At 49.6% G+C, this 24,757-nt stretch overlaps 1 protein-coding gene across 3 annotated transcripts in view; it reads right to left on the reverse strand.

Moving 5' to 3' along the window:
• Positions 1 to 24,184, reverse strand: part of HEG1 (heart development protein with EGF like domains 1) — a 50,109-nt gene extending 25,925 nt beyond the window's left edge. For all 3 annotated transcript variants that reach the window (XM_056496516.1, XM_056496515.1, XM_056496517.1), the window contains exons 1-7: positions 23,771 to 24,184; positions 6,489 to 6,734; positions 5,286 to 5,504; positions 4,662 to 4,904; positions 3,219 to 3,518; positions 2,519 to 2,836; positions 546 to 854 (exon numbers count right to left, since the gene is read on the reverse strand). In XM_056496516.1, the coding sequence (XP_056352491.1) occupies positions 546 to 854; positions 2,519 to 2,836; positions 3,219 to 3,518; positions 4,662 to 4,904; positions 5,286 to 5,504; positions 6,489 to 6,734; positions 23,771 to 23,954 (1,819 nt within the window). In that variant the 5' untranslated portion in view covers positions 23,955 to 24,184. The remainder of the gene's footprint in view (positions 1 to 545; positions 855 to 2,518; positions 2,837 to 3,218; positions 3,519 to 4,661; positions 4,905 to 5,285; positions 5,505 to 6,488; positions 6,735 to 23,770) is intronic.
• Between the last annotated feature and the right edge of the window lie 573 nt (positions 24,185 to 24,757).

The following is a 24,757-nucleotide window of genomic DNA, read 5'->3' on the forward strand; positions in this document are numbered from 1 at the left end:
CTGTGAAGGCACAGCTCCTTCCTGTGCTAGGAGGTGCTGCTCACAGCAGGGCACCCTGGAGAGGGCTCTAGGAGCAAGTTATGGGAGCACTTTGGGGTTTGCTTCCCTTTGGCACTGCTCCCAGTGCCACAGGGCTGACCTGGGCACCAGACACCCACACTGTCACCTCTGCACCCACAGTGAGGGAGGTGAAGGTTACACAGCACCCAAATCCCTGGAACTTGAAAGAAAGCATGGCAGGTTTGTATGGGATCAGTAAATCCTGCCTTTGCACCCCAGGGTGGGAGTCAGGAATGATGCTGCTGCTTCTGCTGTACAAACACAGCCAATGGGGCAGTCTTGACATTGTGAAAACGCAGCAAATCTCGAGGCCAGGCTGCTCTGGCAGCAGGGCTGGCTTTTCCTGGTGGCTAAATGTAAGAAACACATAATGAGTTTTTCTCTGGAACTTGAAATTTCCATCCACAATCTCCAATGCCATCACCCAGCACCTTCCAGCACCTTCACCCCCCAGGCAGGTGGGTGTCTGGGTGCTCTCAGCTCACCTGGGGAAGAGCTTTCTGAAGCAGATGTTGAGCCTGTGAGCAATGGGTTCAAGGATGACAGGCTGGCACCTCTGCCACCAGCACCCTGGGATCCCAAAGAAGACTGGGAATGGCCTGGAGAGCTGATGTTCTCAGCACTAGTGGTGGAAATCTCTGTTGTTTGGGCCAGGATGGTGCTGGCTGGCACAGACCTCAATGTCCTCCCTCCACCCTTGGTGCCTGTTGTGGAAACAGAGGTGCTGGTGGTAGGGAAATTGGTTCTTCTCTCTGTTGACAGGATGCTGGATGACACATGGCTGCTTCCAGTAGCTAAAATGTGATAAAGAAACAATTTACATTTTTACACATATGAAACTATAAATAAAAATGAACTTTCTTCCAATAGCAGAGGCAGCAAGTGCACAAACACAAGTAGAAAATATGAGGAGATGTCAATTTCCAAAGATGTAAATCCTTCCTACAAAAATTTGTCTTCTCAAAAGCAGTGTGATGCTGACAAAAGTGCTATTATATAAAAGCTGTTGTAATACTAGTGCTGTGCACTTGATTTCACCATTATGTGCCTGAGTGCACTCCATGCTGCTAGAACAAATATCCCAGAAAAGCCTGGGAATCAGTTCAGGCAAGGCACTGCCCTGAGCTCTGTGAAGGTCTTAGAAAAGTCTGAAGAAACAGCATCAGAGGGATCAGACCCCTTCAGAACCACAGTGGGGACTATGACCAAACAGCAGCATGAAGGACCTCAGAGACCACATCCAAAGCTGCCTTACATTTGTTAAGCTGGCTCAAATTCTGGGAAGCAGCATGTAGGGCACAAGGTAGGAACTGAAGTCTGATCCCTGGGACCACAGGGACACATGATCTAATCCTCACTTGCTTAGTTCTCTTGTCTGTAACATGCAGATAGCAACTGGAGATAGTAAAAGAAGGACTGTATTTGAAAGTTAATTATTTTTCTTGGCATAATGAGATTTCCACACATGTGCCCTTTCTGTAAAAAATCTAAAGCACATTTTTTTGGTCAAGAAAGAACTGAATAATTTCAGACACAAAATCACACTGCATCCTTCCAAACAGTATATTCTACATTGCAGGAAAGAGTCAGGCAAGTGCAAGCTGCAGGAAGTCCTCCTTTGGCTTGTAAGAAAAATGATATTTCAGTCCTAACATCAGCTCACCTAGGGAAGGACCTTCTGAAGGAGAGTGAGGGTGTGTTAGGGAGGAGTCTGCCAGCTTGGTGAAGTCTGTCCTTGCTGTGGAGCCCTGAGCTCTGGAGGTGTCTCTCACAGAAGGTGTGGGCAAGGACTGGGCTGTGCCCAAGCTCCTGGGCATGGCACTGCTGGGCATGGAGCCCTTGGCAGCCCAGGGCAGCCCCCCACCACTGCTGGACATGGCTGAAATGGGAGTGCTGCTGGCAGAGGAGCTGAGGGAGGCTCTCTCTGGTCTGTGGCTGCTTCTGACACCTAGGAGACAAAAAACCATGCATACAGAGCTATACATACCACTGTTTGCTCAGCACCCATTTCTGTGCTGCTCATGGAGAAACTAAAAGTGTTTCTCTGGGAAGAGGTGAATCTCATAAGTAAAGGCATAAGTTCCTTACAAAAAGCCATGAAAAATCTCAAACCCATGTCCTACACCAGCCTGCATGGCAGATATAGCACCAGGTGGCAGCTGCAAAACCCAGCAAGTGCCTCTGGCAGGGAAAGTGTGTGCACACTTTTCTTACCAATGTTCTTCCCAGGACGGGAGTTTCATTAGTAACCAGGCCATTGATGTTTTCCTCTTTTTCACCAAAAGCTGAGCTCCACTCTCCCCTTCCCCACCCACCCCACTGCCAGCTCAGTGCAGCCAGAAATAAAAACATGCATGTGTCCAACAATGACTGATGACCATATCTGAAGGAAAACAGTGCAGGGATGTGAAATCTCATCCAGCCCCAAGGCAGACAGCTTTCAGAAAAACACATTTACCTCGGACAGGACCTTCAGAGGCAGAGAGGGAGCTTGTGAGCAAAGGGCCCCCAGGAGGGTCAGGGAGATCAGTGGCTTCCTGGGAGCTGTTGGGATGATGTGCCCCAGTCCTCAAGGAAGAGGAGACCCCTCCCAAAGAGCTTGTGGGGTTGGAGCTGGTGGCAGAGTCCCTTGTCACCCCAGCTGTGTGGCCATCTTCTGGGGACATCAGTGTCCCCACTGCCATGCTGGATGTGTCAGCACCCTGGATGTCCAAGTGCAGGGTTGCCTCTCCTACACCTGGGATGCTCTTGGGGGGTTCATAATTGCTGCTGAAAGCTGAAAGAGGAGAAGAGAAAACTGCATAAACATAAATAGAAACTGCTGGGTAGGTTTCATCCCCCTATCAGTAGATGTTCAATACAGAAATATTTAATACTGGGGAATCATTAAGGCAGGAGGAGAAGCAGTCTCTAAATAGGAACTGCTGAAGTTATTGCTTGCAAAATTCAACTGGAGGTTTTCAAGGAAAATCTATCCTCCCCTTCCAACAAGAATAATATTTATCCATACTTTCATTTCTGTGAAATGTTTTTAAATGTACAGAATGTGCCAAATACAATATTATTCCTCCTTTCTTTAAAATAAAAAGGATGTATTTTGTTAATAAAGACTCTTTAAATAAGAGTTCTGAGGTATACAGCTATCTATCAAAACTCACTTGTGGAAGCACTTTCTGAAGGGGACAGCAAGCCTGTGAGCAATGGGTCTGTGACACCTCTGCCTCCATCACCCTGAGCACCCACAGGGGTCTGGCTCTGGGCTGAAGAGCTGGTGATTTCAGTCCCAGAGGTGAGAATCTCTGCCATGGTGACCAGCCTGGTGCTGGCTGGCAGGGACCTTAATGTCCTCCCTCCAGCCTTGGTGGCTGCTGTGGCAGTGGAGGTGCTGGTGGTGTGGAAATCCAAACTGAACCTCTCCATAGCTGAGCTGTTGGATGGCTGGTGGCTGCTTCCAATGGCTGCAGCACAATGAAAAAATGGATTTATACGTATGAAATTATAAACAGATGGATCCATTTTCTTCCCAGATGCTTACAGTGCACATGCAGATATTAGGCATAGGAAGTTTTCAATCTGGACAAAGTGCTCTTTTGGAGAGGCACTGCAGGAAGATCTCTCACAAAACCCAGGGCTTGCTGCCAGGCTTTGTGAGAGTGGTGTGGCCCAGACAGCAGGAAACCCCACAGGACAAGGACTGTGGGGATTTGCCTTTAAATCCCACCTTTGCTCTGATATTGCTGGAAATAGGCTCAGGCACTTTTTTTTTTTTTTTTTTAATCTTTTGTGGCTCGAGCACAGCATCACAGCAAAGGAAGGAGACCTAAGCACAGCCACATTCCCAGAGGAGCCTGCAGCTCACAACACATCCCAGGGCTTAGCAGAGCACTGTCCTTTGGATACTGGACCTCAGGTTTCCTGCAGCCCCAGTGGTGCTCCCAGCTGACACAGGGAAGGGATGTGCCACTGTGAGAAGCCTGGAGATGTGTTTGCTCCTGAAGAGCCCCCTGGACACAGGATAAGGACTTGGCACCACTGAGGTGTTCAGTATTCATGTGGAGCTGGGCAAGGTCTCTGTTTTTGGGGACTGCAGAAATTGGCTGCTGCAGAGCAGGCAAGGGGAAGCCATGGAGCCCAGGGATCTCAGGTTTGCTGCCCTGAGCAAGCTGTTAAGCACAGGCATCTCCCCCTGTCTAGCTGAGGGCACACCCCACCCAGTGTGGGCTCCCAACCTCCCACCCCACTCTGTCACCACAGGGGCACAGAGGGGGCTCAGAGTGCCCTTGCTCTGCAGCTGGCACTGGCACAGTGAAGATATTTCACAGCTGCAGACATCCCCCTTGCAGAAAACACTGTGATAACATCCAAATAACTTTATTTTTTTTTAAGTGGAAAATGCTGGGGGAGGGGGGGGGGGCGGGGGGGTTGGATCAAATTATTTTTTTCCATTGCTTTTTCCTGCTTTCAGCAGGGAATTTCAGCTAACCATCCAAATAATAAAAAAAAATGAGCACATGCAGAACAGAGCATCTCCTCTGCTTCAAGAAAGCAAATACTACAAAATGGCTTTTTAAAGCTATGAAACAAAGGCCAGCAAAGCTCACCTCTGAGAGATCTGTCCATGGGAGGTGATGCTGTGGAGGTCCCCATGACACCCCTGGGGTGCAGCATGCTGTGCTCTGCTCCAGGCTGGGTACTTGAAGCTTGGGAGGAGGCCTGGGGCTGTCCCAGAGGGGCAGGGAGGGCAGTGCTGGGGCTGGGTGAAGCAGCTGCAGTGCCCATGGCAGGGCTGCTGCCCAGCTCTGTGCCCACCCAGCTGCTCATGGGCTGAGAGAGGCTGTCAGTGCCTGCAAGACAGTGGGGAAAGCAGATGAGAGCCCAGGGATGGGCTTGGCTGCCTGCACACCATTGCACTCTGCCACCCTTCCCTGCCCCTCAGCCCCCTGTCTGCACTGTGCCTGCAGGAACTCTGTGTCTGGCAGCTGCACCAAGTCCATCATTTTGAATACCAGAAGCCACATGGATTCTTTCCTCCATCCTTGTGCATAAAACAAGGCAGAAAACTGCCCTGAGTGCACGGTGAGGATGGAGAGCGGGATCTGCAAAGCTCTCCAACACAGGAGAACCAGGATTAACCAGTGCTGGCTGCCCTGGGGAGCTGCATTCACCTCATTCCCAGGCCTTGGAACACTTCCCCAGTGTTCCCAGGCTGAGCTGGGATGGCTCACCTGGCTGATGAGACTCTGAGGATGAAGGTGGCAGCACTGTCCTCACAGTGTAGTTAAACCCTGGCACATTCCAGATCCCCTGTGTCCCCTCAGCCAAACTGGTGCCAACAGCTTCTGAGTCTGGTGCTGTCCCTTCAGCAGCTGCAGGGGTGCTGGGAGAAGCCAGAGCCCTCTTGCCTTTCCCCTGCCTGCCTGCAGCATGGTGATGGCTTCCAGGGTCTGGAAAACAACAGGGAGAGGGGCATGTTCACCTGGAAAAGTTTTTTTTTTGTCCCAGCTGGGTGACAGCAGCATCACCTGCAGTGGTACCCAGCCCTACCACATGCAATAGGAAGGGTCACAGCTGCATCCCTCGTGTTTCCTCTGTTTAACAGAGCATGGTTTAACTGCAGGAGGGATTGGTGGGAACAGAGGGTTTCTGTTGCCAAAAAATAATGGCATTTTAAACATTGTCTTCATTTGTACATGGCAAAAGAAACAGATTTTTTTTTAGAGACATTAAAAATGCAGAAGGCAGTAAGGAGCTGGTGCCAGAACTGCCCACAGCTGGCAGCCTGGACATGCCAGCTCCACATTCTAGCCCCTAAGCAATAAAAAACCAAGGAATAAAAAAAAATTAAAGAAAACCTCTATGCTTCTATCTTATTTCATCTGGGAATATTAAGGAAAAAACTGAGGCAGGGATAGGGCAATCAGCACAGCTTTGTCTTGCTGCTGTGAGAAACAGGCTTTAAGTTCATGCTTAAGAGAATACACTGGTTTATTTATGACTGAAGATTATGAACAAGCCCAAAAGTAAGTGTTCACTTAAAGGATTTCCATGTAAGGACCTCAGCCACAAATCATCATCACAGCTGGTCAGGTATCCTTAAGCTGAGTTCTTATATCCTAGGCTGGGCTTGCAAAGGGGTTCAGTTCCTGATGGGAGAAGCTGTGGGGACATCTGGGGGTCTCTGCCCTTTGCACAGAGCTCAGTGGATGGGCAGGACCCCCTGGGCTCTGCTGGGTGGTGACAAACAGGGGCAGCTCCTGAGAATCATCTTCATTGTAACGTTGAAAAAACAAAGCCCAGCTTTCCTGAGATTGGATTTCTCTCAAAAATCTGCATTTCTAGCAGTGGGGCAGGAATATTTCCTAACCCTCAGGCTATGCTCAGTCCAGGGCTGGGAACACCTAACAGGGGCTCTCATCCATGATACTCACCAGGAGGATGGCTGTGGCTGGGCAGGTGGGTCTCTGTCCCAGCAGATGGGTTCTCTGGGGATCCTGCCCCTGGAGGGGTGACATCCCCATCACTGGCAGCGTGCCCTGTGGCCCTGCTGGCTGCTGGCACTGCCCTGTGCCTGGCAGGCAGGGATTCCCACTCCCTGCTCCCAGCCAGCATCATCACAGCACCTGCACTCCTCATCTCTGGGCTGGCACTCCTCTCCTGATGGCTGCTTTCAATGGCTGGAAGGAAAGAAAGAAAAAAACTTAGAATCTATCAGCACTGGTGTGCAGGTTCAGCTCACTGAGAAACACCAAGGCCAAGCTCTGAACTCATTTACTTACACTAGAGAAAAATTTTGCCTAATCAAAACACAGACATGAAATTTATTTTTGGATTTGCACCAGTGGAAACTAGATTGGTCTGTGGGACCAAATACCAAAACCCACCTCTGTGCAAAAGACCAATTCAGCACCCTCAGGATTTTTTTGTGTTAGGAAAAATAAATTTTGAAAGGAGCAAAAAGAAAGTCTTACACAAACAACTGATGGAAATACTCCCAGTGTAGAGTCCATGGGGGAAATGTGAAGGTGTCCAGAGCTGACAGCCCAGCACATGTGAGATGGGAGGACACTGGCTGGACAGCTGACCTCAAATCCCATCACCTGCAGAGAGCTGGCATGAAGCTGGCTGAGAGCTGCAGGGCAATCAGGAGGGTCATTTGAACCCATCCAGCCACCATGAGGCACTGGGGACAGAGATCAGTGTATGGTGTGGATTATATGGCCCATCCAGGTGCCAAACCACTCCAAGGTGCTGAAATATTTTGGCATTTTTAACATTAATGTCTACCAGAATATGAGAAAGAAATGAAGAAGAAAAAGATGAAAAAAGAAAAATATTTTTTAAAATATGGAAAAGATGAAAAATATTAAGATTGAGCATGAGTGGTGGTCCAGAGAATCAGGGTTTTCATTTTATGGTAGTACCCAGGGCTGTGAGGATTTCCCTGCATATCAGTTCACACAAAAACCAGCAGTCACCACCTATGTTACAGTCCCAAGTCTTGGCTGGCTCTGCAGCCTCAGATGACCTTCAAAGCCCACAAGAAGTCAAATCTGAAAGGTCAAGGTCCCTGTTTTGTCCATCCTCCTTACAACCAAAATGCAGTCCCCATCATGTGCATGGCATCCACAAGCAGCAGCTAAAGGCAGCCAGTCTCTGCCCAAAAACTCTGATTTTGAAGGTTAAACCTGCTCTGGGCCTCCAAATATCTTCTGTAAGAAAACTGTGTGTTCAAGAGAAACACCTAAGGGACACCTCCTCCTTGTCTTGTACCTGCCACAACAGAGGGAGCAATTTCAGAAGTGTCCTCTATCCATCTGCAATGCCTTCAGTGGGAACTCACCAAAAATAGAGGGGTAGGTAGGACAGTCTGTATTTCATCCTGGGAGTCTAAGCCCTGTGTGGGAGACAAGAGCTGGTGGAGCAGAGCCCCCAAATTACCTTTACTGGCAACCCTCACAGTGCTGCAATGCTGAGCAGCCACTGCCACCCAGAGCCCACTGTGAGCCACCTCCTGTCTCATGGGACAAGCTTCTGGTCCTCACCAGCTGGATAAAGGGATGGGAAATGGCAGGGGATGCTTGCTGTGCTCATTTGCAAGCCAATACCCAGCCTGTAATTGCAGCCCACAAGTCCATTTATAGCAGCCCCCAAAAATGTGGCTGTGCTGGAGGGCAGTGCACTGAATTTCTCTCCATCCCCTCTCACTAAAAGCTTTCAGCTGTGCAGCCCATGCTGACTGGAAAGCCTGTGGCCAGCTTAGCTGCATAGAGAGAAGGCAAAGCAGCAGATGCTTAAAGAAACCCTTAGGGTATGAGGGTAGACAGAGGGAAATCTGCTTTCTCAGGTTGCCAACTCATTTGTCAACAAGGGCTCTGGACTGCTCAGGCAGGCTAAAATATACAACATGACACTGCAGCAGGCATTTCATTGCCACTTCTTAAAAAGTAATCCTGGAAAAGCCAGAAGCAGTGCCTTCAGCTATGTTCCTTGATTGAATGAGACCAGCTCAAAAGTAAAACACTGCTGTTTGCTTATCTGGTGATTGTTTGCCCTGCAAATCCACCTCAGAATTTTCTCTATCTTCTTTTGGCTCTGCAGAGCTGCTGGGAATAAACTGAAGCAAAACTCTTCCCCTTATTGTGGGCGCCAGCAAACCTGGCTTTGAGTGCAGCCAGGCAGTGGAGGGGCTGAATAAGAAGGGATTATTTACACAGGCTTTTTAGAGTCATCTGGCATTTTTAACTCTGCCCTGCAAGGCATGCCAGGTCCTGCTGCAGGGAGGAAAACCTCACGCTCAGCTCCCCAGTTCAGGGTGCAGAGCATAAGCCACACTCCAACCCACAGCATGTAGTAAGGAAACCCAAAAAAATCGTGTTGTTCAACAAAATAGATGTGAAATCTCACATCCATCAAGCCTGCCAGAAGTGCAAGATAACCACAATATCCTCTTCAATTTGCTTGCAGAAATTAAGACTTCAAAAACGACCCTCCTCTGGAACGGATGGACCAGATCAAACTTCTTCCCAAGAATTCTCAGGGGACCATCTGGTTACCCTTGTGTATTAAAGGCTTAAAACAGAGTGGTCCTTTAACTGAGGTGCCAATCTGTCACTGACAATTCTGTCACATCCTAAGCTGCCAACAGCTTTGCATGGTTTAACTCCACATAACCACAGCCACTGAGAAATATTTGCCTTCCAGCACAAAACCCTGCCACCCACTGGATTGGTGTTTTCCTTCCCAGTTAAAACTAGCAGTGATGCTCACCAGACAGGTCGAGGCTCGGAGTTACTTTTTCTTTGCAAGCATAACAAGTCTGTGCCTTGCTGTGAGCTGAGTTATACAGCTCAGCCAGGACAAACAGATCAAGTTCCAGCTGATTTCTCAAGGCTTTGGGCTTGCCCCTGGCAGCCCAGCTGGATATCTACCTTGTGAGACTCCTGAAAAATCTCTCAGTTTTCTGTCTCCATCCCTGGCACAGCACAGTGCTGCTACCAAGGCAGTGTTTAGGGGATGCTCACAACTCAACCACGGGTCAGCACAACACCACAAAGCACAATAATGCAAATTCTCTGCAGTGGCTGTGATCACACACAGACATCTTTGGGCAGGGAACAGACAGCATTTCTCAGGAGATTGCAGCCAGCCACACTGCCTCCCTGCAGATGGGATTTCTTTCCCCTCGACGGGCAGAAAAATACTTCCTACTGGGAAACACGAATTTAATGTGAGTTGGCACAGAGGGAAAGCCAAGAGCAGTGCACTGGCCGTCCTGAGCAGTCCCTCCTGTGCAGGGTGGGCATTCCCTGGGGAGCATCCCCGCTGGGGTGGGGATGGATTGTTCTGCCAGGAGCATCCCATGGCGAGCTGCAGCGGGCTCCTCCCGAGGACGGGCAGCTAGAGCTACAAACCCCATATCTGCATTACAAACCCCATATCTGCACTACAAACCCCATATCTGTATTACAAACCCCATATCTGCATTACAAACCCCATATCTGTATTACAAACCCCACATCTGCACTACGAACCCCACATCTGTTCAGTCGCATAACCCTCTCGTCACCCGGGGCTCACGGAGGGGACAGAGAGCTCCTCTCTGCTAGAAAAGCCGTGGCTGGCTGTAGGAAAGGATAGGAAGAGAGGCAGGCTGTCGGGGCTCGCCGTGTTTTGCTCGGCGGCTGCGGATGTCGGGATCATGGGTGGAGACCGCTCCGGAGCCAAGCGAGTTTGTGCGAACAAAAGCTACAGCCCTAAATCTGGACCGTCCAGGGCTCTCTGGGATTTTCAATTTCCTTCCTTGTTCTTGCTCTGAAAGAAGAAGTTCAAGCGGGGGGGAGCTGGGGAAGGATGAAATGGAGTTTAAAAAAATTCATACTTGAGATGGTTTGGGTGTAATACAGCTTGGGGAAGGTCCCTCGTGTGCACTGAGTGCAGGGAAAATGTTTTTAACCACATGCAGTCAGCCCTGTTCTGCTGATTTTTTTATATCAATACAAGGAATTATTCCATCTGGTGGCAAAAGAGGGAAGAGAGGCTTTCCAGAGCCTTTTGGGGGGGCTGGTTTGGGTGCAGTACCCTATAGACATTCCCTGGCAGGATCCTTCTGCTCCTCATCCTCTCCCCACTGGGCCCCAGGCAGAGCAGGACAACAATTCACAGAACCTTCAGTCATTTTAACCACAGTAGGAAGGATTTATGCAGGCAAAGGTGCCCAGAGCTTTAATATATCAGCCCAAGAAAAGTGATGGGGTTTGATGCCAGCAGCAGCCCCTGCAAGCTCTGAATGCCGAGGTCCATGTGGTTAAATCCCACCTGGCCACTTCCAGCAAGGGGTGCCCACGGGGCTGGGGACATCAGCATTGTCCCCAGACACTCCTGTGCCACGCCACAGCACCTTGCTTGCAATTCTGCCTTATGATACAAAATTACTGCCCTTCCACACCACCTCCCCTCCAGGACCTGCAAAACCTCACAGGATGCTAAAGGCCACTTTGCTTCCTACACTTTTTTTTACCATTCCAGAGCTTGATGCTCGGAGATGCCATTAGGAAAAAAAAATAAAATAAATAAATAAAAAAAAAGGATCCAATTACTGCTCTCAAAAGCAGTACCCTAAAGTGAGGAAACAGGTTCTCCAAAATAAAGAGTGCACAGAAGTCTGTGATCCTTTCCAAAAGGACAGGATATATGCATATGGAGTGCCCACAGCTGGGATAAAACCTGCACAGTGCAGGGACAGGATATTGTTCTGCTTATCAAGAGGTTTACAGCATCTTAGTTTTGGTGTCCTAAACACTTCCCTGGGGAGGTGCAGACTCTCAGACTGCCAGCTCAAGCCCATGAAATCCTAAGCCTCTTACTCATCTTTCTTAGGCAGTTTGGTTCAATTCACAGATCCCTGAGACCACAGGGATCCATGGGAGCACCTGTGCTGCCTGAAAACCACCAGCCCAGGGCTCAGAACCTGTTTTCATAAACTTTTGTTTTTAAACAGCTTCTAGCAACTGAATTAAAAAAAAAAAAAAAAAAAAAAAAAAGTCCTGGTTTATTATCAAGTCTTTGAAAAACACATTTATATAAAATTCCACTTCCAACAGGGATAAGCCATGACTTACCATATTGCTAAAAACCCATAATTATGCTAAAGCTGCAGTAAAATCTCAATTCATCACTCCATCCAGTGGAGATTGAACCTCCAGTGCCCCAGGCCCCATGTCCTGACAACCTTTCTTGAGCAGAAAGCCAAACTCAGCCACATTTCCTTGCTTGACAGCTCATTTATATTCTGCCCTAGAATCATCCCTCCAGTGTTAATGTGGGAAAAGCCCCCACAGGCCCAGGGCACAGTGAAGGCAGCACCAGCTGACAGGTCCCAAAGGCACTTACCAAAGGGATTTCTTCCTTACTGCTTTTAGTAAACATCAATAAAACTAAGACAAAATAAATCCCTCTAACTGCACGGCTCTCTGAGCACTCACACCTCCTCTCCATCCCCTCTCCTGCAACCCTGCAATGCTGAAATATCCTCAGCTACCCTGCCTGCACCATAGATCCCAAATGCTAAATCCCAGCATCAGCAAATTCTCTTCTAAAACCCCCCAGGCTTTTCTATAGTGCCCTGCAGAAATACTACAGAAAATATCACCCCTGCATTGCTTCTCCTTTCTCTTTCTGGAGTTTTTAAAGTCCCCTGGAAGCTTTCCTAGTTGGGAAGGCAACATTGCCTCACCAGCACTCATGAGGCCAGAGCAAAAGCCACATGGGGACCCAGCCTGGTGTCACTTTAACTTGTGCTTCCATCCGAGGGCAGTGCTGCTGGAGACTATCAGACTGCTTGGGGAGGAAGTCTCCTGGCAGGACTCCACCAAAGTGGAGTTGCTAGGTCACTGGAACAATAAAAAGGCAAGAAAAAACATCCTGGCTGCAAAAAAGATGTGGGGAAAAAAAAAAAAAAAGAAAAAAAAGAAAAAAAAGAGAAAAATCCATGGTGGTGTGTACAGTGCTGTGAAGTGGAGAGAAACAGGCTGGTGAGGCTGGAGGGAGCAGGAGCAGGCTGCTGTCAGCTTCTGATAGCACACAACTTCATTTCCAACATGGCTCTTTCTCCAGAATTCTCACACAAATAGTTCCAGAAACATGGAATTTGTTTGCAAGGTTTGCAGCTTGTGAAAATCTCACAGGGGTCAGTATTCCCAGGGCAGCAAGTTCACTGCTGCTATGGAGAGATCCACTGCACTTTGCCTGTCAGCCAGGCATCACAACCCACCAGATCCTTTCACCCCCACAGCTGCCCAGGCTCATTTAAACTGGAAATACAGAAACCCTGCCCACAGCAGGACTGTGTTTTGGTGATAAGGGTGAGCATCTCTGCAAGGGGATGAGCAAAGCACAGACCTGGGGCTTGGGCTCCCCTGTAAGGAAAGGTGCTAGAGGCTTAGAACCAGCAGGATGGAATTTTGCTGTCTGAAAAGTCTAATTTCCGGGCCAGAAGGGAGCATTAGCTCATTCTGTGTGACCTCATGACAACCAAAGCCATTCCATGTAGCTTATTTACTCCCAGGATAAGGTCAGTGACTTGTATTTGACTTAAGCAGATCTTGCAGGGGGGAAAGAACACCTAAATTATTGGTATTTGTGACTACCTGGGTTTTTACTGAAAACCACGAGGACCATGGGCTGAAGCACTGATTTTTCTTCACAAAACCTCAATGCCTATCAAAAAGTGATGCCAGGCAGCAGGAAGCAGATATGTGTCAAAAGACATCTGCCCTAGGGACTGAGGACAAGATTGTATTTCCACATCCCACTCTGGAAACAAAATCACAAATCTCTGCTCCAAAGTGGTCTGAGCCCAGGAGCTGCTTCCCACATGCAGGAAAGGGCAATAAACACTGGGAAGATGGAGGAAGGAGTAGGAGAAGGGTGCTGCAATGCTGAGAGGTGATGCTGGGAGCAGCCAGGGGCTGCCATGAGTCCCTGGTGCAGGTGGGTTTTGCTCCAGGCATCTTAACCAGAGTCTCACTCCAGCAATGCACTTTAGAAGAGCTCCCCAGGGAACTGTTCCCTGTGCTTAACATTGAGCACATGCCAAAGAGCTGCACATGCTGGCTGGCAGTCACACCAGGGATGATGCCCAGCCTGGGAACTGAGCAGCTTCTCAGGGACACTGTGGGGATGAGGAGGATAAGGAGCCCTCTTGGATGCAGGAAAATCAGACTGCCCAGTGGTAGATGCCATTGGTGACATGCAGATGCAAGGCTCAGTGGATCCTTCCCTCCATGTAGAGCAGCCAAATGCAGCCCCATCCCAGGGGAAGGCTGAAGGCAGCCCAAGCCTGGCACCCAGCTGGAGGCAGGGTGCAGGGCATGATGCCAGGGCAGCAGGAACCACGGATGCTCTCATGGCTGCTACCCTTCAGCAAGGGGAGTGAGGCCTGTGAAGGATGGAGAAAAAGGCAAACAGGCAAAAAAAACCCAAAGCAGCTTAAAGAGAAACGAATCCCCAGAAGAGATAAGGGCCCCAGGTCCCTGCCCCCTGCTGCCAAAGGATGGTGATGTAAATGGCATTTCCTAGATGACAGCGCCGATCTGCCGCAGGAAGCAGCGCTGGCAGCCCGCCCTCCCTGCCAGGGCATGGCCAGGCCTTCCCCTGGCACTGCAGGGCCAGCAGGTCAGCATGGGGCAGCAGAGCAGCAGCACAGACCAGCAGAGCAGCAGCTCTGCCCAGGGCAGCTGGAACAGGGATCCCACCCCACAGCCAGCACCACTCTGCCGCTGCCTCTGCAGCCACATGTTTCTTTCCTGAGAACAGGGGAAGGGATCCACCACTTCCAGGGCCTTTCAGCAGGTTTTGGGGAGGCTGAGAACACAGACACCTTCTTTCAGATGTGGCCAGCAGCAGGACTGGGTGCTGTCACCCTCTGAGCATCACTGATGTCACTGGGGGCTCAGAGGGAGTCGTGGTCAGGTCACATCCTACCTCGATGCATCTGGGCATGGTGGGGTGAGCAAGGCAGCACAGAGGACTGAGAGGACAGAAATCTGTGCCCAAAACCCACTTGTCCACACACAGCACAGATTACCCAGCACAGAGCCACCACACATCAACAGCTTGGCACATCCATGCCATCAAGTGACCACCAGCTTCAGTCTTAACCCAGCATGTGACAGTATATCCAAACCCTACAATCTCCAGGTGTACCAGCACTTTGCAGGACAGCACTGAGGATCTCTCACTGTGTGCTGGGAATAGTCTTCAGAGGCCACAAAATTGCTGTTACTCCCATTCCCCAATTTAAAAGCCTCCTGGTTAATTTAGTTTTCTTCATGCATTATATTTGCTACCTGTTCCTAAGAAGAGATCATCTTCATGATTTTCTGCATTCTCTGATTATGTTTCCCTCCTAAGAAACATCCTTTCAAAGGGCTTTTATCTGCAGGGCTGGCTGACGGTCTAATACTGCATCCCCATTCTGCCTTTGCTGAAAGAGCTGATAATGCCCTAAAAAGAATTAACATTTAGATGTTAGTCCTGTAACCAAATCTGAATCAAACAATGATGGCTGTTCAAAGGTCTAAAACTACTCAGGGGTATTTTCATTTAAGCCCTACCAAGCTTGTACCAGGGGTGAGGAGGTTTCTAAAGATGCCTTTGTGAGCACCAGCCACTGAAACCCTTCTCCTTGTCCCTCCAGACACAGATACAATTATACCCAGCCCCAGCACAAAGATAAAGCTGAATTACAAGAGCAGCATTATGCTCCACAATCAGGGTCCTTGATTCCAATTGACAGGGAGCTCAAATCATGTGCAGTTGGTCTGTGGATGCTTCCACTGCTGGAAACCATTCCCAGCCCAGGACAGAAAACAGCTCAATAGCCAGGCTTACCTTTCGTGTTTCCTCCCCAGATTGCTGAATTACCTTGTCAGTTTGTGAGATCTTGCAAGTAATGCAGGGTCAAACCTGGCCAACACTTGTCTGGGATATTTCTTTGCAGAAGGTTTAATTACCAGCTGCTACAGTTTCCCTGATAAGAAAGTGTTTTCTTACCTATAGTGGCATGGATGTAGCAGGACAGTTATTCAGAGTCACAGTGAAATCCATCTCATTTTTAAAAAGTGGTATGTTTATCTGCCATTCTGGGTGAGATATATCAAGATCCCTTGGGAAACGGCTTGGGATCCCTTACAGGCCTGCCTTTTGCTTTTACAGAGCACTCAAAACCAAAGCCAAATTAAAAACCCCTCAAACATCCAAACTCCTACACCAACCCCCCCAATTTATGTGTACTCCAGAAAATGCTGTCCTCCCCACAAAACAGATCCTGACACTCTGGGTGGGTGGGCAGCAGCACCCTCCTGCTAGGCTATCACAGAAAATATCTTTTGGATAATATATTGAAGGCAAACTTCGTGTGATTCATCCCCCTTCAGCAAAGTTCACCAGAGCATGACGTTTCACATCAGTCCTCAGGGTTTAAGAGATTTTCCACAAGAGGAAGGGTGTTAACACCAGCATCCTAACAAGCAGTGACGTGAATAATTGTGCTCCATAGATCTGAATCCCTCTTGTCACTCCAGATGCAGAAGTGCCTTTTAGCATGATCTTCAAAGAAAAAGAGAGCCCTCCTTTGCTACCAGTAACCAAAGAAGTCCAAAATGCCTGCACAGGGTTTCTTCCACGCTCTGGAGATCTCGCAAAAATCTAAGGGTGGTTCTGGTAGCAGGAATTACCACAGAGTCTGCCTGGTTATAGAGGGGAGAGGTCAGACTGATCCTGTGACAGCCTCAAAACCTCTGCCATCACAGCCTGCTGGAAAGTGCTGAGAAAACGCCCCAAATGTGTGTGTGCAACTCGATGTCTTCTGGGAAATGCAGCCTGGGCTGTACCCCTGGGACAGCAGCTAACCCTGCTGACTTAACCCTTCGTGCACAGTTTGCATGTCTTTATTTCTAAAATTCCTCCTCATTCCTTTCCCACAGACTTCATCTCAGAGTTAAAAAGAAAAGGTTATTTTCTCCCAAACTTCAGTGGCAAGAGCCTTGTTGCCATCAAACCTCTGTGTAAAAGGCCCCTCAAACATCTCTATGTTTGCCTTGGCAAAAGAACTGCAAAGGTCATGGCACTTCCAGAGGATTTTTTCCAAGCACCAAATTGGAAGCCCAAGAGACCTGGACTGCAAGGCAAAGGGACTGCAGCATTCAGTCACAGTGCAAGTGACATGGTCACCCTCAGCCACACCACAGCCAGAATGATGCAGAAGCTGTTTTAAAAGTCTCCCAGCTTCATGGCCCTGCAAAGAGTGAAAAGGCAGATGGAGCTTGTTTTTCCCAGCGCAGAGTCAATCCACCAGGGTCAAGGTGCTTGCACAAGGTATTCAGGCATCTGGACAGAGAGCAGCTGGGTTTGCCCTCAGCATTCCTGCTGTGCTACCCTGCACATCTCTGTGTTTCCTCTCTTTCTAGCAAAGCAGGGCATGCAGAGGGCTGCACTTCTCCTGCAGATGCAGTGGCAGAGCCCTGCCAAGCAGGGCTGTCTGAAACAACCTTTCTGTCAGGACACAAAATCTTCTGGAGACCAGCTTGGAGCTGGTGGTGTTTTTAAATACACCTAAACTGGGTTTCTTCTGTGACTCCTAGCTTTTCAGCTAATGTTTTCCAGGCTTTTTTATCTACCACCTCAACAGCCAGAGGCTCTTTTTCTACCCCTCTAAGTGATTCTCCTGTAATGACAACTCCAGGAGTTGGGGTTTTAAGGAAAGACAGCCAAATCTTAGGAGGCTCTTGACACAGATCCTGACTTTTGGCAGCAGTGCTCCCTCGCCCACAGCTGAGATGCTGACTGCAGCTTGGGAGATGCTTAAGTAACCAACTGCAAACCTATTTATCAAATGACTCCAAGTCAAGGGCATGGCAGATGCAAAAGCAGATATAACCCCTCTCAACTGCCCTGCCTGCACAGGCTACTGGAAATAGCTCCATCCAAAGCCACAGACAGAGGGATGGGGGCAGCAGCAAGGGAGCAGCAACAGTTTGTAGATTATTACACCCTGGTTTTGCATTTCAGGCACTTTTAAAATAATATTTTTATATCTCACGCATTTCGTACTGGTTTCTGAAGGGATGAAGCTCCTGAGACAGCTTTGTTTGTTCTCATACACCTAAATAAATTAGCCTGGAAGGCAGAGACCTCCAAGAGAGCAGGTTCCTACAGCTTTTGTGAAGACCAGCACTTTAGTAGGGAAGGCTCCAGTGAGTATCCAGCCTGGGGAGCTGCTGTATCCAGACCAAGGATTAAGGATTAACCCAAGGTCCTAAAACCTGTATAATACACCTCACAGTATTCAGATCCTACAAGAGGTCCTCATATTACATAGGAACTGGTTCCTATCCCCTTTTTCCCCTTTTCTCTCCAGAGCACTTCAGTAAACCAGGTCTGAGAGCAGTGTTGCTACAGCACAGGCAGCAGCTACACTAACAGCTTGGAGGAGCTGAACTTTACAGAGCTTCCTTTACTCAAGGGAACTGCATTTTTCTAAGATTATATTATTACTTGGGCTGGTCGCTCAGTAATGCAACATCATTTCCCTTTTGGGTGGGAAAATTCTCTCCTTGTCCTCAGATGTGAATGATTTCAGCCTGAAAGGATGAACACGGACTCTGCATGAACTGTGCCCCTTGCTGAAGCAGCAGGATGTTATATATATAACAGCTGGGCATTAAAAAATATATGGTGATGGGTGCACACACATCAGCTGCATGTATGCAGAAAATGGTGAGAGAGAAGAGCTGCCAGATGTGACAAAACCATTTTTTCCTGAGAGGAGGCACCCACAGATTCCATTCTTGTATCCCCCTTGCATCTCCTCTGGATGAATATCCCATCAAATGAACCTCTCATATTTACAGAAACAGCAAATTACAATGCAAATGTTGCAAAAACTGCTCAAAGAAATAAAAATTTGAATTTGTAATCAGGTCTGCTGCCACTGAAAATTGGATTCTGCCTTCTGTGTTCAGCCATCCAGGAAAGAGAAAAAACCTATTGTATGACCTACATCTTCAATTGAATGTAAATAACAGGGCCTGTGGTTGGGGTACACAGGCCTCGTGATGAGCTTGCTCACAAGCTACAGACTATGGATTCTGTATTGAGCATTTTCAAGGGAACATTCCAACTACCAACCTTGGATTTCCTTGGAGCACCTTCTGACACTCAACAGCCCCAGTGCTGCTTTGCACCATTCCAACAGCAGAAAGATGCCAGAGCAGGTGCCAGGATCCAGCCCTGCTCCTCTTTCCAGAGGAGCTCTGTGCTCATCCAGGAGGATCAGCCCAGCTTTCAGCAGTGCTTTTGTCTGCCTAGAAACATCCTGACACCCCCAGAGACCCCTCACCCCTCCATACCAGAGAAACTCTTGGAACTATGTGAGGAAGGAAAGCCAGAACCCAGAGGGCTTACACTGGCTATCTACAATCTATCCAGCTCCAGACCATTTCTCTGGGGTATTCCAGGGGTTGCAGCCCTGCCTGGAGCTGCTGGAATGGCACAGACAGAGGCATAAAGACAGAATTTCTGTGCTGCAAAAAGGCAGCAGGCTCAGCCACAGCTGAACCTTGCTGCTCTGTAGCTATCCTTGTTTTGGAAATGGCACACAGCTCCCGTGGATGGGGAACCCACAGCAGCAGCCAGGACATCCCCCCAGCAGCAATTCCAGAAGAGCTGTGGGCGTTGGTGGTGCCTTAATCTCCACACCACAGCACTGAAACATTATCACTGCACTGACAGGTTTTATTGGCTTGATTAACTTGTTAATTGAAACAGTTCTGTATTCTGCTGGGGTTATTCTATTAGCATGGATGAATGCTTCATTGAAACCAACACTACCAGTCTGATGATACAAAGTCTCACGTTTTACATTTTGGGTGAACAGCTACGGTCAGCAGTTCCATTCATCTTCACTATGACCACCAAGACTAACAGCCTGTCTAACCTGCCATCACAACCCCTCTGCTGAATTAGCAAAATCCTCTGCCACCTCCAAGAGACGTGATGGGGATGGAGTGTCAGTCTCAGCAGCTCTGACATGCTCCCTGCAGATGAGCAGGGTGGGGAGAATGGAGGGAGGATGGAGCGCACACAGCTTGAGAGTTCAGTCACAGAGAGCTTCTGACTGGCAGCCCAAAAACTGGTATCTGTAAGAGCAGGTGAAGAAAACAAGCTGTCCCAGAAACTCTACTCTCCTCTAAACAGATCAGTATCTGCAGCTTCTGATACTAAAAAGAATATTTGCTAAGGAACACACCCAGCAAGGCTGGCACCAGCCCCTGCAAACATGACAGCAGCAGCCCATGTCCCTCATCCCCCCAGCCACGAGAAAAACATCAAGCAAGTTAAAGTATCCCTCTGAAAAGGTGATGGCTGCTGGAGCCATCATGCTGCTGACACCTGCTGAATGGGCACAGGCTGGCACTGGTGGTTTGGTACTGGGAAATCAGACTTTATGGAGAGCCCAGTCTTGGGCTTCAGCTAGGGCAGCTCTCCCCCTACCCAGTGCCCTGCTCACATCTCAGCAATGCCAATCAATACATCACTGTGTGCTCCCTGCCAGCCAGGTCACACAATTATCTCTCAGACTGTACTCATTTAGCCCTTAAATATCACATAAAGTGCTTCCACAGATTGATGAACCCAGCTGCACAGTGGATAACCCCTGCTACCTTCTAGAGCTTGAGACAGAACAGGCAGGAAAGCTGATCTCCAATCTCCCTCCTTCTTCTGAAATGCCTTTTCTTCTTTCTCTTTTCTTTTTTGCTTTAAATTATGTACCCCAAAGGAGCAGAGCTAAATCCATACAACCCTGGGGAGATCACATTCACAGCACACCAAACAAATCCACTTAGAGCTCACAGAGGAGTAGCAAAGATGCCCAAGACAGGGAAACTCTGCAGCCTTTTGATAGTGATGCAGAGGCACAGGAGACAATCTCTCCTTGTCCCTGCACCACACGGGGAGGAAACATCCTTCCTGCACCACCCACAGTCACCTGAAATTGCATCAAAGCTGGAGAGCAGCACCTTGCACCTCTGTGCATCAGTGTGGCTGCAGGGAGAGCTGGGCTTCTGCCCCCAGGAGCCACAAAGTACAGACTGCAAAATGAGAGGCAGGGTCGGAATCAACACCACACCTTTGTGCAAACAAACATCCTCAGCATCTTCTCTCACTCATAACTTTACTTTTTCCTCACACAGAAAGTTTCATATAGAAAGTTAAAAATATATATAAATAAATACAGACTGTTTACCCTTCTAAGAAATTTGGAAAGTCTCTCCCAGCAGCCAGCCTAAATCTCCGCTGCAACTAAAGCTGATTCTTTTCACAGCTCATTGCCAAGGCTCCCACCAGGGAAGCCACATAGAAAGGTGGCACCTGCCATGGGAGAGAGGGAGCAGGGACAGAAGGACAGACACAGATGGCAGAAAAGCAGACCAGCTTCTCAGGGAAAGCCCATTGCCAGAGGCTCCATGCTGTGCTGGGCACCTGTGTGGGTAGAAGCAGCAGGAAAAGGGAGGTGGCAGGAGCAGGGAGACCTCAGCCACAGTGACTTTTGTCAGGTTCAGTGTTACCTCTGCTGTCCCTGTGGTGTCACTGGAATTATTCCCATTTCACAGATGGGAAACCTGAAATGCTGAGACCTGCAGGAGGACAGAGCTTGTAACCAAGCCCTGAGCTGATCAGGCTGGTGGCACACAGTGCCCTTCAGCTCACCCAGTGCCCAGCAGCAGCTGCCAGAAGAGATATCATGGAGGGACTTGATAATGCTTCAACTTTACTGTCACCAGCTTTCTTGCTTCATACTTCACCTGCTTTTTTTTTTTTTTTTCCCATGTTCCTCTCCTCGGGTTTAGACAGTATTTTAAACCCAGGCTAAAGCCATCTGTCCTCATCTCTGCAGCAGACAATCCCACGGAGGTGGCAGGTGCAGGCTGAGGCACAAGCTGGCCAGGAAGGCAGTGAGGGCAGCCCTGCTGCCTTGCCCCACGGTTTGTGAGAGACTCAAAAGCCCCATTTCTCCACCACTGCCTCACCATCTGCTCACTAAGCCCTGCCTGAGAAAGGGCTTTCTGCCCAGCCCCAGACTGCTGCAAAGGGAGATGTAATCTCCATTTCCTGGTAGTGCCAGGGTGATGGGTTCACAAGAAATGCTCCCTCCGTTTCAAGAAAGTGTTTTCAAAGGTGGGAGATGCCCCCGAGGGGCAGGAGCAGTGGTGACACAAACAGGGATTTCTCACGAGTCTACACCTCAACCTGAGAGTGATTCAGGAGATCCCCCAGCCTGCTCCCACCACAGCAGACAATTCCCTTGACTGGCAGGCACAGAGCTGGAGCTAACAGCCAGTGAATGCAGCTGCCAGGACCCAGTGTGATTCATGATGCTGGGGAGCAAGCTGCTGCTGGGCTGCTTATCACTCCTTCACGATGCATCCCCTGTTCCTTCTGGCTGGGGCTGACACAATTCACAAGCACCTGTAGCTGCTGAGCACTGCCTGTACAGGGCAAAGCCTCCACTGCTGAGCCAGGCAGTCAGGCACTGCTGGCCTGACAAATGGCTTTTCCAGCATGTGGACAGATAGTTCGAGCTTTTCAGACTCCTAACAAAGGAAATGCATTCCTCTACTGACTCTCAGGAGGCATCAAGGTCACAGGAAAAGATGCCAGACCGAAAGCTGAGATGAAATTAAATATTTTTTTCTGTCCACTGAGGAATTTGCACAGCTTTCATCAAATAATAGGTGAGCAGTTCACTGGCAAATTGCAGATTTTATCTTCACAAGGTTGGTAGCAGGTAAGGCAGTATTATTCTCTCCCAGTTTGAAGGGCAAAGCAATACTTGGAGTGGCACAAAGAAGTAGCTGAGCTGGGAACAGACCCAAATCTCCTTCATTTCCATGCAGTATCCTAGTCACAAAGCTGCTCTCTCAAGCACTGCTAGTTAGGAGCTTTCTAATCCACTGCAGGCTACATTCCAGCTGATACCCCCAGCCACACATTTGGTCTCGTGTGGATACATCCTACAAAGGCACGCCTTGGGTTTGTGAAGAAAACTAAAATGTTATAAATGTAGTTTTGTCACATTTCCTGAAATTTTACAGCTCCATGCAACTAAACTTAACCCCAAGTTCCAAACCATGATATTCTCTCCACATCAGAAATTAAAAAATAAGATTTGACAGTCCAGTTGAGGCAAGCAATGAATCCTAAAACCCACCTAAAACCTACGCAGGACTAATTTGACATATTGGATTCCTTATACCACCTGCAGACACCCAGTGCCTTCCAAACTCATTGAGAATTAGTCATCCTTAGAGCTATGTGCCTTCTTTGGTGAGTAAGAGAGTCAGTTTACTGAATGACACTTGAAACGTCCCTGCTTGTTCTGGGAAAAAAAAAAAAAAAAAGGTTTATCCTGTGCTGAAACCAAATTCAGCGCAATCTGTAAAGCACGAAACTAGGCATTGCTCGTGATAATAGCACTGTAGATGGGGCATGCAAGGAAAAATGTGACTTTATACATGACTAATCTGACAGTCTGTAGGCGACACAGAGAGAGAAGGAATTTATAGAGAGCTGGTAGCATCTGATAGGGGTCAGTACCTAAGGTGAGATGAGAGCATTTCTGGAGACAAGCAGGACACAACCCAGACCCTGAAGACCACCTACAGGAGCTCCCAATTTCCCACCTGGGTGGGTAGACAGTGTAGGCAGTACTGGTGCCCCCAAAAACCTTCCTCGAGTTCCTCTGTGAAGTTTCCACCGCTCGCCTTCCAGTCAGTCCTCACAGCTACAACGTGTTTACACTTTCCCACCCACATTCCCATCCCAAACCTTCATCCACCGAAGCAGCTGCCTGTGGCACGATGAGCTGGGCAAGGTTAGAAAGGGAAAGGAGCTGGGGAGGGGAGTGTTACACTTGTGAGCTGAACCAGCTCCGGGTGCTGTCGGGATGCTCAGAACGGGAGTGCGGGGTCCCGCTGCGCAGAGCCCCGCTCGCTGCGCACCCCGCGCTCCCTCCGCCGCTGCCGGGACAAACCCCGACCCCATCCCCATCCCCATCCCCATCCCCATCCCCATCCCCATCCCCATCCCCATCCCCATCCCCATCCCATCCCCATCCCCATCCCCATCCCATCCCATCCCCGGCACTCACCCGGGCTGCCGGCCGGTCCCGCGGCGGGAAGCGAGGAAGGGCGGCCCAGACGGCTCCGGGACGGAGGAGGAGGAGGGGGCGGTGGAGGAAGGCGCCGTGGGGAAGAGAGGGGCAGCGATCCGGCCGGTGGGACCGGGACCAGCCCCAAGCCCAGCAGCAGCAGCAGGGTGCAGGCTGCCGGCATGGCGCTGGGGGTGGATGGGAGGGGAGGCCGGGGGGGCAGGGGGGTGGTTGTTCACATACCCGGAGCGGGGCAATGAATAACCACGTAAATAGCTATTTTTAATGAATTCCCCGTGCCCCCCCCGCCTCGGGGCGGCGCCTTAAAAGTGCGGGGTGCCCATAGCGGAGGGGGCTAGGGGGGGCCCGGCCAGCAGCGGCAGCAGCCTGCGGCCAAGTGCCGGCGCCCGAAAGTAAAAGGGCAGGCGGCGGAGGCTCCTCCTCGAGCCTGACATCACCCAGCCGCGGCTCGGCTCGGCTCGGCATGGCCCGACTCCCCACGGCCCCCCCGGCCCGGCCCGGCCCGGCCCGGCCCCCAGCGGCCGCCCCCTCCCGCCCCCGCCGGCTGCGGCACCAGTGGGACTAATGATGATGATGATGATGATGATGATGATGATGATGATGATAATAATAATAATAATAATAATAATAATAATAATAATGTCCATTTTTCACTTTATTTTTCCCGCAGCATCTCCCCGGACCCCCCTGCCCTCGGAGCTGCCCCGGCTCCGCTTTTGAATGCGGGCAGCGCGCAGAGCCCGCACCGCCACGGCAGGGTCACCCCCTCCCGCACCGCACAGCCCCGAACGTAAATTCCGTGGAAATCAAGTCCTCGACAAGTAACTTCAGCTCTTTTCTTGGTTGTAAAGCTGATTCCCTTTCAAACGCCAGCAGCAGCGTTTGAGCTGCAACTTCTTGCAGCGGTGGATTTCCCAGGCCGGGCTGTACGGGAGGCAAAGGATTTCCCTTCATTGTTCTGAAATT

Source organism: Oenanthe melanoleuca, chromosome 7, assembly GCF_029582105.1.
Source record: "Oenanthe melanoleuca isolate GR-GAL-2019-014 chromosome 7, OMel1.0, whole genome shotgun sequence".
In the NCBI taxonomy this organism is placed as follows: domain Eukaryota; kingdom Metazoa; phylum Chordata; class Aves; order Passeriformes; family Muscicapidae; genus Oenanthe; species Oenanthe melanoleuca.